General features: G+C 39.6%; 1 protein-coding gene across 1 annotated transcript; it reads right to left on the bottom strand.

The window, feature by feature from the left end:
* cmklr1 (chemokine-like receptor 1) lies at nt 1-1,975 on the bottom strand. Its single transcript, XM_026322812.1, has 2 exons — nt 1,902-1,975; nt 1-1,747 (listed from the first exon to the last, which is right to left on the bottom strand). The coding sequence occupies exon 2, from the start codon at nt 1,722-1,724 to the stop codon at nt 681-683; it is 1,044 nt and encodes a 347-aa protein (XP_026178597.1). The 5' UTR covers nt 1,725-1,747; nt 1,902-1,975; the 3' UTR covers nt 1-680.
* Between the last annotated feature and the right edge of the window lie 11,527 nt (nt 1,976-13,502).

The following is a 13,502-nucleotide window of genomic DNA, read 5'->3' as shown; positions in this document are numbered from 1 at the left end:
TACATTCAAACCTTTATTGCACATTTATTATACAGCTCTCATCCATAAAATATCAAAAATGTACAAATACATTCAGCAAACCTTTTGAATATTTTATGCTAATATACAGAGTTGCTAGGAAGATAGAGTAATCTAACGCACAGTATAGCTACAGAGCCAGGGACCTAAGAACTAACTACACAGTCCATTGCTCAACAGAAAATCTCCACCCTGTTTGCACTTCTTTTCACATTCCAGTCAGTATACTGCAACATGCATAAAAGCTACAACACAAAAAATATTCAGATATTGTGGTGTCAATAATAAAAAAAAAACAATTCAACATCCCTTTACCTGTAAAAGGTCATTTAGTTTGCTGTAATTAAAATTGCCTGTTCAGAAATGCTCTGAAAACATCCGATGAGATTGATGTCACTCATGAGTTAATTACATGTTTATGTATTGGCTGATGTTTTTCAACTATATCATGTTTATGAGCCTAAATTAGCAGCACATTTTTCTATCCTGTCAAGAGTAGAGAGCTACAACAAAACAGCAACAAGACAGTAAATCTGTGCAAATGTGATTGATGAATATGTTCTCACAGACAATGGCATACTTTGTGGCTTTTGGTCTAAAAGTATTTTTGATGTCGAATGACTCCATTAGGAGGAACAGTTTTGGAGTAACATCTGATCCTTCTAAATGTGTGTAGAGGCTCTGCCATCCATGGAGCTGGACCTGGACAGATATCGACTGGTGGTCCGGCCTTCCTCTCCCATCGCGTTCTCCATCTTTGAGAGCACAGAGCTCTTAAACTTCCGTCTGAAATCATTGCCCATGAAAACATACAAAACAGGATTGAGGAAGCTGTTTGCTGCCGCTAAAGAAGTCCCTACTTTGAGTCCGATGGCTAAAATGTGGTGGTCGTGGTTGTTGTGGTTTAGCTCAAGTAGGATAAAAACATGGTAGGGCAGCCAGCAGATGAAGAAAGCAGCAACAAGGGCAGTCATTATTTTGAAAGGTTTGGAGGATTTGGTCATCCTGTTGGTGCGAAGTTTGAGGATGATGATTGAGTAGCAGATGATGATGATGACGAAAGGGACAACAAACCCTGCAAGGAAGCGGCTCACTGCAACTATCTTGTGACTGTGGTGGTCTGTATCATATCTGTTGAAGCAAATGGCCCTGCCCAGGTGATGCTTAACATCCCGAAAGATCATAGTGGGAATAGTCAGAGCGATGGCAAAAATCCAGGCAAGAACAACAGCAATAGATGCCTTTTTAACTGTGCGCTGATTCTGGGCCCAAACTGGAAACATGACTGAGATGCAGCGGTCGACACTGATGATAACCAGGAGGAAGATGCTGCTGAACATGTTGAGGAACATAACAGAGGGGACAAACTTACACATGAAGTGTCCAAAGATCCACTGTTCCATTGCCATGTTGGCGATGCTGAATGGGAGGCAGGCGCAGAAGACAAAGTCAGAAATAGCAAGGCTCAGGTACCAGGTGGTGTTGACCGTCTTCGTCATCTTGAATCCAGAAATCCAGATGACCAATCCATTTCCGCAAAAGCCCAGCAGGAAAATTACCCCACTGACCACCATCAGTGACACACACAAAACTTCCTTTAAACACGTCGATTGGGGCTGAAAAACCTGCTCCTCAGATGGAGTGTGAGGAAGAAATTCACTGTAGTTATATTCTGCATAATATGGATAATACTCATCATATTCCATTTTGCATAAAAGAGCAGAGATTTCTGTGGGAACAAAAGGAAAACAATTAAAATGACCACCATTTAATCAAATTTAACACAACCTCCCAACAAATATCATTAAAAAAATATTGTTTAAAATGTTTTTGAAACTAAATTAATTTCCATGTAATATTCACATTATTAAACAACACCATACCTGAAGGACAGAGCTTCCACTGCTGTTGATTTGATGGGGTTCAGAACTGAGTGTGCACAGTGCTGAGTCGTTCCTTATAAATGTAGTCGAAACACCAAACAACAGCTGACCAAGAGGTTTCTCAACACTTCCATCCCCTTTCAGTATTGCATTGTGTCTTTTGACAGTCTTGCACCTCTTAGGACTTTAACACATTGTATTTACTTACATTTATAACAGGCTGATCATTTCTGTTACAATGACAGCACACCAAAATATTAAGAGAAAACCTTTAAACATTGAGCTTCTTAGTTCTTAGAAATACACTCATAAACTCGGTAAACAATAATGTATTAATATGTGCATTAGGTCATGTTCAGTACTACATGTAAGGCTTAAATTAGATTTGTTATGTGATGTTGGTCTGTTATGATTTTCCTCTGGCTTGGTAGCATGTTAATTACTTGTGTTTTCTGATCTAATGCTTCCCTTCTCTCTGGCAGATATATGTTATTGAGCAGATGTATTTGTTCAAAGCTGCCGGAGGAGGAAGTTCTGCACAGTGAAACAATGATCATCTCAGGCATTAAACACACTGATTTTAATTATTTCAGCCTCAACGCTGGATGCAGATGTTTCTAGTAAGATACAAAAACAAATATATAAATACACACACAGGCCTGAGAACTGCGCAGCGACTAAATCGGCTCTTTATGGTTGTCCTGCTTCATAGAGTCATAATGTGCAGACGCATCGGTCCACAATGTTCTGCTTCTCCTGACCATGAGGAAGCAGTAACAAGAGCAGCTGCAGGAAAATGAAAACACAGATGTTTCTTAGCAAGAAAAAGTTATCATGAGCAAGGAGGACAGCGTCGATTGGAAGCAGAACATAGGATCCTGGATTCAAGCCCACATTTGTAGAAGATAATGACCTGATTAGGTACAAGTGAGACAAAGAGTCCAGTGTCCAGTAATCTCACAGTTTTTTCAACCACATGCTGCCCCGTTTCAGCCTGAGCAAAGGATCAGACCAGAATCAGTGAAAAAAAAACAAAAAACCTGTGTGGGTGAACAAGGTCTTTAAAGTGACAATGAATAAATTTGAAATGTGACATACATGTAGTGTTTACTTTATAGACATTCTAACACTCTACATTGTGTCTGTTAATAAACAAAAACCTCTAGATGTATTGTGCACTTTATCTTATACTCCTATGACGTTACCAATAATGATGCTACGATTTTTTTTTTAGCCCATCAAAGGCATTTGACAGCCCTCACACAAACACACACACGTTGAATATATTTGCCTTTTATAGATTTCTTTTGTATGCTGCAAATGTGTGAAGAGATAAATAGCAACACCATGAGTCTCTGTGTGATCAGCTGTAATATAGAGTATCTATATCTGTTCACTACTGCAGGGTAATTTCATTTTCACTCTTGATTGAAGTATATAACCTTCCCTAAAAGATGATTATTAATCAATTAGATCCTACAATAAATGGATTTGTACAAACACATTAACAGAGAAACTCACACTGAGAAGGCAATGAAGTACACTTTTCTTTCAAGGCTACCAAACATACAAAGGAAAGATTTTGTGTTTTCTTGTAATTATTCCCAAACATGTTTGAGAAACAAGGTTATGCATGTAAATGCTAAACCACATGCAGTTCTCTGGCAAATTAAATATATATATATATATATATATATACATACATTATGTGTACAGTATGCATGCCTGACCTTTTTTAAATGCATTTGAGCAAAATCCCTTTCACCATGCAGGACAGGACCCACAGACCTGCCGGTGCCCTGCAGATTAAATTTCCTAACAAGCGCTGAGGTTATAAATAATCAAACGCACACTCCAATAACCAGATATTGTCTTTCTCTGGGAAATGTGCTGCAAGCCCTGGGAAGAAATAGGTTCACCCCTTATATTTCAGAAAATCCTTCACACTTTAATATATGGCAGATGTTACTTCCTAATTCCTGATATGGGCATTGAATTCACACGTGTCCTCAATCCATTCTGCATGCAGACATGCACACAGAGGCAGCCTTTTGTCCAGTCTATATAAACTGAATACATCACAGGGACTCCCTCAGTTCAGCAGGCTGGCACAGTAACGATGTGGGTGCTGTCTTTCAGCTTCAGTTCAAGCACCTTCTGTATCCTGATGGAGCATCACTTCGAAAAGCAAAGTGTTGCACTTTAGCTTCTGGAGGGCAGCTGAAAAGAAAACTGAGGATAAATAAATCTCTGCAGTATCTTTCATTATATTATTTGCACAATTCTTGCAGAGTTTTAGTGTGAAATGGGGGAACCAGGGTGTTGGATTAAATATGCCTGTGTCGATATTTCAGTGTTGCTATAGTCATTTTTTTCATTTGAAAGGAGCTATCTGTTGTGTATACTGCATCCATCCACTCATTATATACACTGATTAACTGATTATCCTAAGAGGGTCATATTAAAATGCAGTAACAATTAGATTTTTCAGCAGTCATTGTTATTAGTGCCTCTTCCCTGTATGAAAGGTATTTCATAAACATCTTGATCTTAAAATCATCTTCAGATACGCAGTATGCTTTTGGCCTGAGGTTTTCCAGAGATGCATTTACTGAGCACTCACTGCCCTCTGACATTTTGACAGGAAATGCACAGGGCTCACGTGGGCTCAAACTGGCAGTGTTTGCTGCCGGCACTTAGATACTCTAGCATTTCTCTCATGAAATAAAATATATAAGTTGATCAATAATCAAATACAACTCACAGATTATACTCACAGTTTAGTGTTTCCCAGAACAATTCCCAAAAGTTATGGAAGTGACTAGTGCTATTTTTATAACCTCTGGCATCACGGCTTTAAACCCACATTTCCATGGCATCCATGTGGTCATAGTTTACAAAACACTGATAGTAATCCATTTACTCGGCTTCACCAATGAAAGTACACAATCCACCAACTCTATTTCTGATTTTCCTTCCACCATGACAGCCACAGCATGTACAGTAATAACACCATAGATGTGTCCTCATGTATAAAGCTTTCCACTGTGAAATACCTCTGATTGCCAACTGGTGACTCTGTTTTTCAAACCTGATACCATGCAACAAACCACCTAACATTTATATTTATTCCTCTAATCACAAAAGATCTCCATCTTCTTTCCTGCAGTTTGATGGAGGATCCTCTGCCACCGAATTTATCAGGTTGCTGTTTGAATTGCATTTTAAAGAAACTTGAGCATTATTGCAACATTAGTGTCTTCTTCTTGAAAGCCATTACGCAGATTAGAGTGTAGCAGAGATGCAGCAGTCAACAACATAAATCTACTTACCTAAAATCCAGGACCACAATGCAGATTAAAATGGCCCAAGCCTCTGAATCATGGTATCAGAAATAGATAGTAATCGTGTGTGTTGAAACGATCTGTGAAGCAAAGCAGTGGCATTAACTTCAAGTGATGTTACTTCATGATGATAATTTTAATTCTGCCTGTTGTTATTAGAACTACAATGATATTTGCAGTGCTGTAGTGGTGTCTAGGTGAGAGATAACTGGTATGACGTTAAATACAAAAGGATCCAAAAACAAACTGACCATAGGTCAAATGAAATTAGTACAGAAAGGACTAAATTTCAAAGCTAAACATTAGACATTTCTCTCAGTTACTAAACTCAAGACATATAACATGAAAATAATACAGTTCTAAGTACAATATCTGACTTTCCCTGATGTAAAAGATGTGTCAAGATTAATTTGCATGCATTTAATACTGTATTCATGTCTGACTGACTGCACCAGTGGCTAATTAGAGCCTGTCATCAAGTTGGCTGCAAGTTAGGTAGGCAAGTCAATGATCCCTGTCCACCACCAACCGCAGAATAAGTGAATTCCTCACGACGTGAATCACTGACTGTGGTTGAGCCTCTTTGAAACAGGCCAGTAGTTGGATCTGTTGTGAAAACATTTCTGCCTTTAAACCTTATTAGCCCTAATTAGCTTTTCCTTGCTATCAGAAGAAAAGTCATTTGTGAAAAGACCATTTTTAGTGAAGTAGCTCTCGGGCTAGTGTTGGTCTATTTGTTTCCTATTGGATTGCATGAATACTTTTAACTATTTGGCTAATTTTGCTAATAATTCTTTTGAAGCACATTTTTTACTATGAATATTATTTTTAAAGAAGGCTTTAGTCAAGAATGTTTGATGATGATTTGATTTTGTCTATCAGGCTGAGAGACAGAAAGCACACAAATGCATTCTCATATGTGAACCAGCATGCATTACCGACAGACACACACACTACACTCAGGAGGATTAAAGGTGGCTGTTTGCCAACAGTAATATGCACATATGGACCAACATGGCTCTATGTTAAATCTTTGCTAAACAGACTTTTACCCACGCAGACCACAGAGGGAGGAGAGGACATCAGAAATACAGCTACCTCCCATTCACACATAGACTCTACTCCAGCACTACAGAAAAATACCACAGTATCCCAGCTCCAATCTCCTCCATTGACCCTGGCTGTGATTAGAGAGTCTGAGGACAGGGCTAGGACAAAGCTGGAGCAATAGCAAGGCTATTAGAGAATCTTATCAATCAGAAGGAGAATTTTAAAATTAACTCTTAAATGGATTGGAAGCCTGGAGTAAGAAAACCAAAACTGGAGGTGATCCAAGTGTAAAGGTTTTTTATTTTGCATGTGTTTACCAATCCAGCTTTGTATTTATTGCTGATGAAACAGCTCTGTTATAATTCACTGCACATGACAATGTTTGTTCTCTAGTTCTATCATCCTTTGTGTCTCCTATTCTTTCACCCTCTTTTCATTGTTAGAAAAGAGAAAAGAGTGAATGAGTAACATTTGTCTCATCTGACTTTTGCCTTTTTGGATACAAGAGTCTAAAATGACCATTTTGGCTTCACCCTCCCTTAAATGTGTCTGTATCATAATGTAAGTTTATTTAATTTTATTTCAAGTGGAAGATTTTCTGCAACTGTTGTTGTATATAAAGGAAATCCAAATGATCCACATTCATCGTTCTCAGTATGTTATGGGGATGGATTTTCGGTTCCAGTTCGGACTTTTGTTTTGGTTAGTTTCCTGTTTCCTCCTGTGTTAATCTTGGGTGGCTTTATGTTCATCAGTTAAGATTAGTTTCACCTGTGTTAATTAGTTCACCGTCCTGAAGGTATTTATACCTCTTGGTTTTTTCTGGACACACTGTATGTTCCAGGAGTCTGTAGTTTAGTTTTTGTTTTGTGCCCGGCCTGCCGAGTGGCGGAGATATATGTTGCCTGTGCCTGGTAGATCCAGGCGAAATAAAGTCTGTGTCCTGCACTAGGGTCAATTAAAAAAATAAAAAATCTCCAACAGAGGAAATTGATAGAAAGCTAGCTTTTAGAGGAACATCAAGCTAATGGGATAGAGTGGAAATATCCAAGATGGCCTTAGAACTGTGATCATCTGTGCTGTTTTTAGCTAAATCTATCTATCTAAAGCCTGACAGATCTGATGGTAGCTACTGGAAAAGTCCATTGACAACTCTAATCCTCAGGGGGTGGGGGGGGTGCAGGCACAGCTCCTGATCATTTGGTTTCTGCTTGCAACTACAGTGACACAACAGTAGGTTGTGGTTCTCAACTTGTATATCAGTTAGATGATTAAAACAGCGAATCTGTTACTCTTGATGAAACAACTCCTAAGTGCTAGTATGTTTAAAATAATTATCTGGAAAAAGCCCTAATAAGCATCAGAAAAATCTTCAATTCGCAGCTGAGATGAGGCTTCTCTGTTCCCTGAAGAACTGTGTGAGCAGATAATTAAGATCTGGCATCCACATACTGACAAGCAGGAGAGAAAAGACAGAAATGAAGGTGCCACTGGCAATTTTTTATTATTTTGTGTGTGTATGTGTGTGTGTGTGTGTGTGTGATATGTTGAATTCCGCCTCCAGACAGAATCCTGGCATTATTACCATACGGGCCCACAACAATCAATCAGGCGTTGCTGACATTAAATGCCTCCGGATCACAAACACGTGATAGAAGATGGTTTATTGCCTGCATCACAGTTGTTAAACTACACTGATCATTCTGTCACGTTGGTTTTCATATGAGATATTTACCATGTTACTGTAACTGGACAAATTAAAGTTTTAAAGTTAATTATTACCATAAGGAGAACATAAATAGAAAGTTTCACTGATTAAGCTTAAATATGGCCAATAAACACAGGTGGTGTCATCTTACTGCTGCATATAATCAGAGGTCAGTATGCCCAGATTACATTAACTCCAAAAAGAACTATGATAAAACTAATTATATAATAATTGTGATTTAAGACAAGATGCATCTTATACAGAAATCACTACTGATATAGTTACAATAAATGTGAATGTGACAGGTCTATTTGCAAAGCATGCAAACTGAGGCTGTGGGAGCAGTTTCGATGAGATGGTGTGAACAGTTTTTCTTGCCACACAATCCTCAGCCTGCATTTGCAAACTCTCATAAACATGTTACAAAACAGCCAAAAGCAAGCAATTTCAGGGGAGGACACAGGAGCAAAGATTGTGTTGTGTTCTATTTAATCGTGGTCTAAGTTGGTATAATGCTTATTTTATACTCCCCCCTGAGTGTTACCAAAGAAACCAAATAAGTCAACAGCCAGTCATCTCTTGGTGGGAGAAGAAAATAATGAGCCGCCCACGGCTGCTGAGTCATCACTGTGTGGTGTAAGATGTGCCTGTTGGAGCAGGAATTGGTACATTTGACAGAGCTGACTGTTTGCACACCCACTCCTTTGAATCGCACTGGCCAGTGTGGAAGAGAAATAATGAAACAGCAAGTAGCAAGGAGGTCTCTGGTAATGGCTGCCCCTCAGTCGAGAGCTAATTATTTCTGCCTCCTGTCTTTCCACAACATCATTTACTCACCTGTTGGCCCTGCTGAGCCCTTGAAGCAGGTGACTAGCCTGCAGCACATGACAAAGCACAGGAGACAGGGCCCCCGACAGAGAGCATCTACAATCTGAGGTTATATCCTGCAGCTGACAATAAGCCAATACAACAGCACAAAACACATCAAGCCTATCAAAAAGACCAAAGATCAGATGCAAAACCCTGAATGTCTGTTGACTGCCCCAGAACAAATAAAATTTCCCTCACACACACACATTATCTGTTGTTCAGTCATTCATAAAGGGTGTTTCAAAGTGAGATGGCTCCCTTTTGGGGACTGTGACATGAGGAAGAGGGCAGACAGACAGGAGCATCTACTCTGCAGGCTGTTTTTTCAGCCTTGATACCCACAGTTTATGTATTTTTTTCTCTGTAAGATTTAAGTTCAGTGAGCCAACTCTGGTATACTCCTGCACAGAGTATCAATATGTGTTTCCAAGGTCATGACCGAAAGGGTATGAAAGAAAACAATGAAAGTTAACTGCAAAGTTTTAAAAAGTGCCACCATTTGTTTCATGCTTACCTTAACAGAAGAAACTTTAATGTTAGACAGCAGTGTGCACAGTGGTCTCTCTGCCTCAGGCAGTAAAAAACTCCAGTAATTACCTGTTTGACACCTAGGGGCCACCGCAGGTGTGCTGCGTATCTTCACTTTTCTTCAAGGGGGTCTCAGCACACATGGTAAGGCTCACTAAGCTGCTGGATCACAGGGGGAAAATATCAGAGTACTGTTGTGAAACAGTGACATTCGGAACTTGTGAACTGGTTATTTTCTTGCGGGTGTATTAATCTCACTGATTTCACGGAGGAGCTCTTGGACAGGCTGAAGGCAACCCTCCACCTGCTGGTCCCAAATGATCTTGTAACAGCACTTGTCAGTCTGTCAGTGTTGCATTTTGGAGCAAACCCTCCATTTAGAAAGGTGTTGCGGATGCAGACAACTGAGAACAGTTGTTGCTCCCAGTGCAGCTCCCCTTCTTTCTATCATTCATTGTACAACCCCCTCATCCGTGCTTTCTGAGGCATCCATACTGCAAGAGTGCAAAGAGAGCCACCATCCCTCTCTCTCTCTCTGACTCTCTAACGAGATCCTCTATCTCTGACACCTAGCTCTGTCACCCAGAACAAAGCTTGTGCTCAGACAGAAAGGCAGGCAGACTGACGGCTCCACAGAGGCTGGAGAGAGGAGAGTGAGTTGGCAGAGAGAGAAAGTGAGGGGCTTGTGCCTGAGGGATTTATTTCCTGCCCTGAGACAGGTCACTCTTTTTTTTTTTTTTTTTTCCAGGTGGGCAGATGGATTTTCTACCTCTTGAAGCACAGTTCCAGCAAGTAATGAAAAGACAGGGTGTTATTTTAATAGTCTGTGACTGGTCCTCGCCAGAGTGTGCTTCAAGTTAACATGTCAGCTTGTGTGAAGATCATGCTGATGCAGGTAGCCACCGATTTCTGTACCAAGTCTGCAAAATACTCAGCAGATTCTTTTTTTTTTTTTTTTTTTTTAACACAGATTAATGAGAAGGTTTGTAGCTCATGTTCCATGCATCATGGTCATTTAACAACACTGATACTGGAGATAGAAGGACACTGTAGTAATGCATTAAAGATGCAAAACATAACACCTAAATTGACTGTTCCATTCTGGTAATAATCCCAAAGTGACATGAGGCATTTAATTGCATCTGCACAGGGAAAACAGTGCAGTTATCATCAGTGATTTTAACTGCAGAGTTGTGGTTTTATCTGTTACCACAGATAAGAGGGCTTTAGCTCATGTGAGCATATGCCAGATGGGCATCAAATTAGTCTGCAATATGACCCGGGGCCATTCATTTCATTTCATAATTTCTCCTTCCTCAGTTGCTCAGTCGCTCTGCCACATTTGTCTTGCATCAAAGCAGAGTCTAAACTCGATTGTTGTGGAGCCCTGTATAGCCAAGATGTTACTGCTTTGATGCTTGTTTGTGGCGTCCGTTCAAGAACGGAGGATCCACTTAACGGAACAACGGAGGATCGATTTAGGGAAAAATCATCCACAGTTCTATTGTGGATACCAGTAAAATGATAAGGTCTTTCACTTTGAAGAAATTAAATTACAATCACAAAATCAGTTTGTAAATCATGGTTTGCATTATAAATATACAGTCTTTAAGCTTAGATGGCCCTGATAGCTTCACTATTAAGCTTCCTCACGAGCCACGAAAACATTACACAGCTGAGCACACAGGCTGTCAAACTGACGTTGACATGTCAAATTGATGGAGTGGACCTTTAAGTGTCAGGACCAACAACTCCAGCCAAATATTTGCATCAGCAAAGAAAAACTATTGCACCAAACCTGAAGTGATTGATAGCTGTCACTGACCATATGACTGCTTCCTCAGAGGCGACCGCTGAATCAGCATTTCTGTGACGCAACAAACCTTCACCTCGTGCGTCATGGAGCGGGTATTTATGGCAGTGCTGCCATTCAGAGACTGTTTATATCCAAAGCTGACACACAACAATGTGAAGAAGCATAAAGCCTTGAGCTGTAGAGAGACTGACACAGCCTGTAGAGTCGTATTTCACCTGCTCTCTTGTATCTGAACAGGATCCGTTTTAGATAAATTCATCCAAAGTCTGATGCCAACATTTAGATTGGTTGTGAAATTAAAATAGTTTTGGCAGATTGCTTATTTGCAGTCAGCAGATCGGATTGTTTGGTATAGTCTGGGTACTGTATTCTATGTCAAAGGAATATAAGGGAAATATTTAAAGAAAGTGCAGAATCTTTAAATATTTGTATAGTGCACATAAAATATATGTCTTTTTAATGGACATATAATCAGCAATTTGGTATTTTGGGCAGCTATTGAGCCATTGAAGGACATCTTACAGGATGTAGCAGAGCCTAAGACTTTATCAACATTTCTGTTGCGAAGGGAAAAATAAAACCAAGACCTTTCATGTCAAAATACAAACCAGTGAAGTACTTGTGTTTTTTTATTCTTCCTGCCACCTCTCTAGGCCTGATTTCATGCATTATGGAGTGAAAGCTTCTTTCAAGCCAGAGTAATAATAAAAGTGTTATGCTGCAAAAAGAAAATTATACAGCACAGAGTCTGATTTGCACCACAAAATGGAGAACCTGCAACCCACAGGCAGCAGTTGTCTTCCACCCATCCCAGTTAATCATTGGCAACATATTGATTAAATCTTGACCCAAGATTCTTTTGTTATTTTTTCTTTCTTCCAGAGAATGAATGTAACCTGCTGCATCCTGTTCTCTTCATTTTCAGACATTTGTAACGGAGCACATAAATAACAGGAGAAAAAGAAATAATGTGGCTTAAACACACTCAAACAAGCTGCTCCATTACCCTGCAAAACCACTGTGGGTCAGAGCAGCACAGAGGAGCTCTGGTGGTAAATGATGTGTGCAGCTCCACAGCTCACTATGGCTACAGCATGCAACATACAGACGCATTCAAAATCCCAAATTTCAAGCAGAATCTCTAATTCCATAAACAATCAGCTAGACGGTTGTTCATTCATAACTTTCCCTGCACAGTCTGTGGGGACTGCGTTGCTGCACAGTCTCGGGCCATGTGTGGATTATCAGCTATTTAGAGCTGATAGCCTGCCATGCCCATCTGGTGAAGATATGTCTAATAGTGTTGGCTTTGGCGCACAGCCAGGAATCAATCCTCATTACCGCAGGCTGTTCACAGCTGGTGGTTATTTCTGTAAAGACAATTTCACTATGAATTGATGACACATATTAAAGAATAAAAGCTTAAGGAAAAACACATGAAGCCTACTAAAACTGAATACCAAGGACAATGTAGGACAAGTATAAACAGAACTGTAATTAAAGAGCGAGCGAGAGGTTGCTTCATGCAAATACTGATTCCTTTATGCTACATTTGAAAGTTGAATGGATTAATAGCAAAACTTGATTATAGTGATTTTGAGGCTGCAGTACTGCAGTCTTCAGAGGATATCATGTTGCATGACTGCAATGTTTGCGTAACAGAGCAATGCTGCCATCTTCTGCTTCTGAGGAAATCTGCATTCAAATGTTACAGGAAATTATTAGAACTTTGCTCAATTCAAAATACAAAGCTTTTTTTTTTTTTTTTTTTACTTGTTATTCCAAGATAGTGACTTTAATGTTAGATGTCATGACATCAATTCACAGTATGAATAAATAAATGACAATAAAGCTGTGGTGGGCATTATAAATTTCATTTCATTTTCATTTCATTTTCATTTTAGTCCCTGTTTGTGGTCATGGGAGCTGGGATTAAGCAGCTACCTGAGATGACCTATTGTGGTGCAAACAGTATTTCATTAGTAGGTTCAATAAAACACCGGGTAACCTGTTGGGTGAAAGTAAATATCACTTCTATTGTTTTACATAGAAAATATTTATCATACACTTTTATCAAACTGATGTGTGTTGCGCTACTGTCAGCCTGCTGCTGCTGATCACTGTGGTGGGTAAAATTATCCTGACAGACTAAATCTAGGGCAAAGTGTTCCCAATTCACCAATCAGAGACTGCTACGAACCATTTGTTGTTTTGTCGTAGTTTCAGCCAATCAGCGCGGCTCTTCAGTTTCATCCCAACCAATGATATTCCAGGATGTTGACACG

Source organism: Mastacembelus armatus, chromosome 9 (assembly GCF_900324485.2).
Source record: "Mastacembelus armatus chromosome 9, fMasArm1.2, whole genome shotgun sequence".
Classification (NCBI taxonomy): Eukaryota; Metazoa; Chordata; class Actinopteri; order Synbranchiformes; family Mastacembelidae; genus Mastacembelus; species Mastacembelus armatus.
This window is presented reverse-complemented; position numbering and strand designations above follow the sequence as displayed.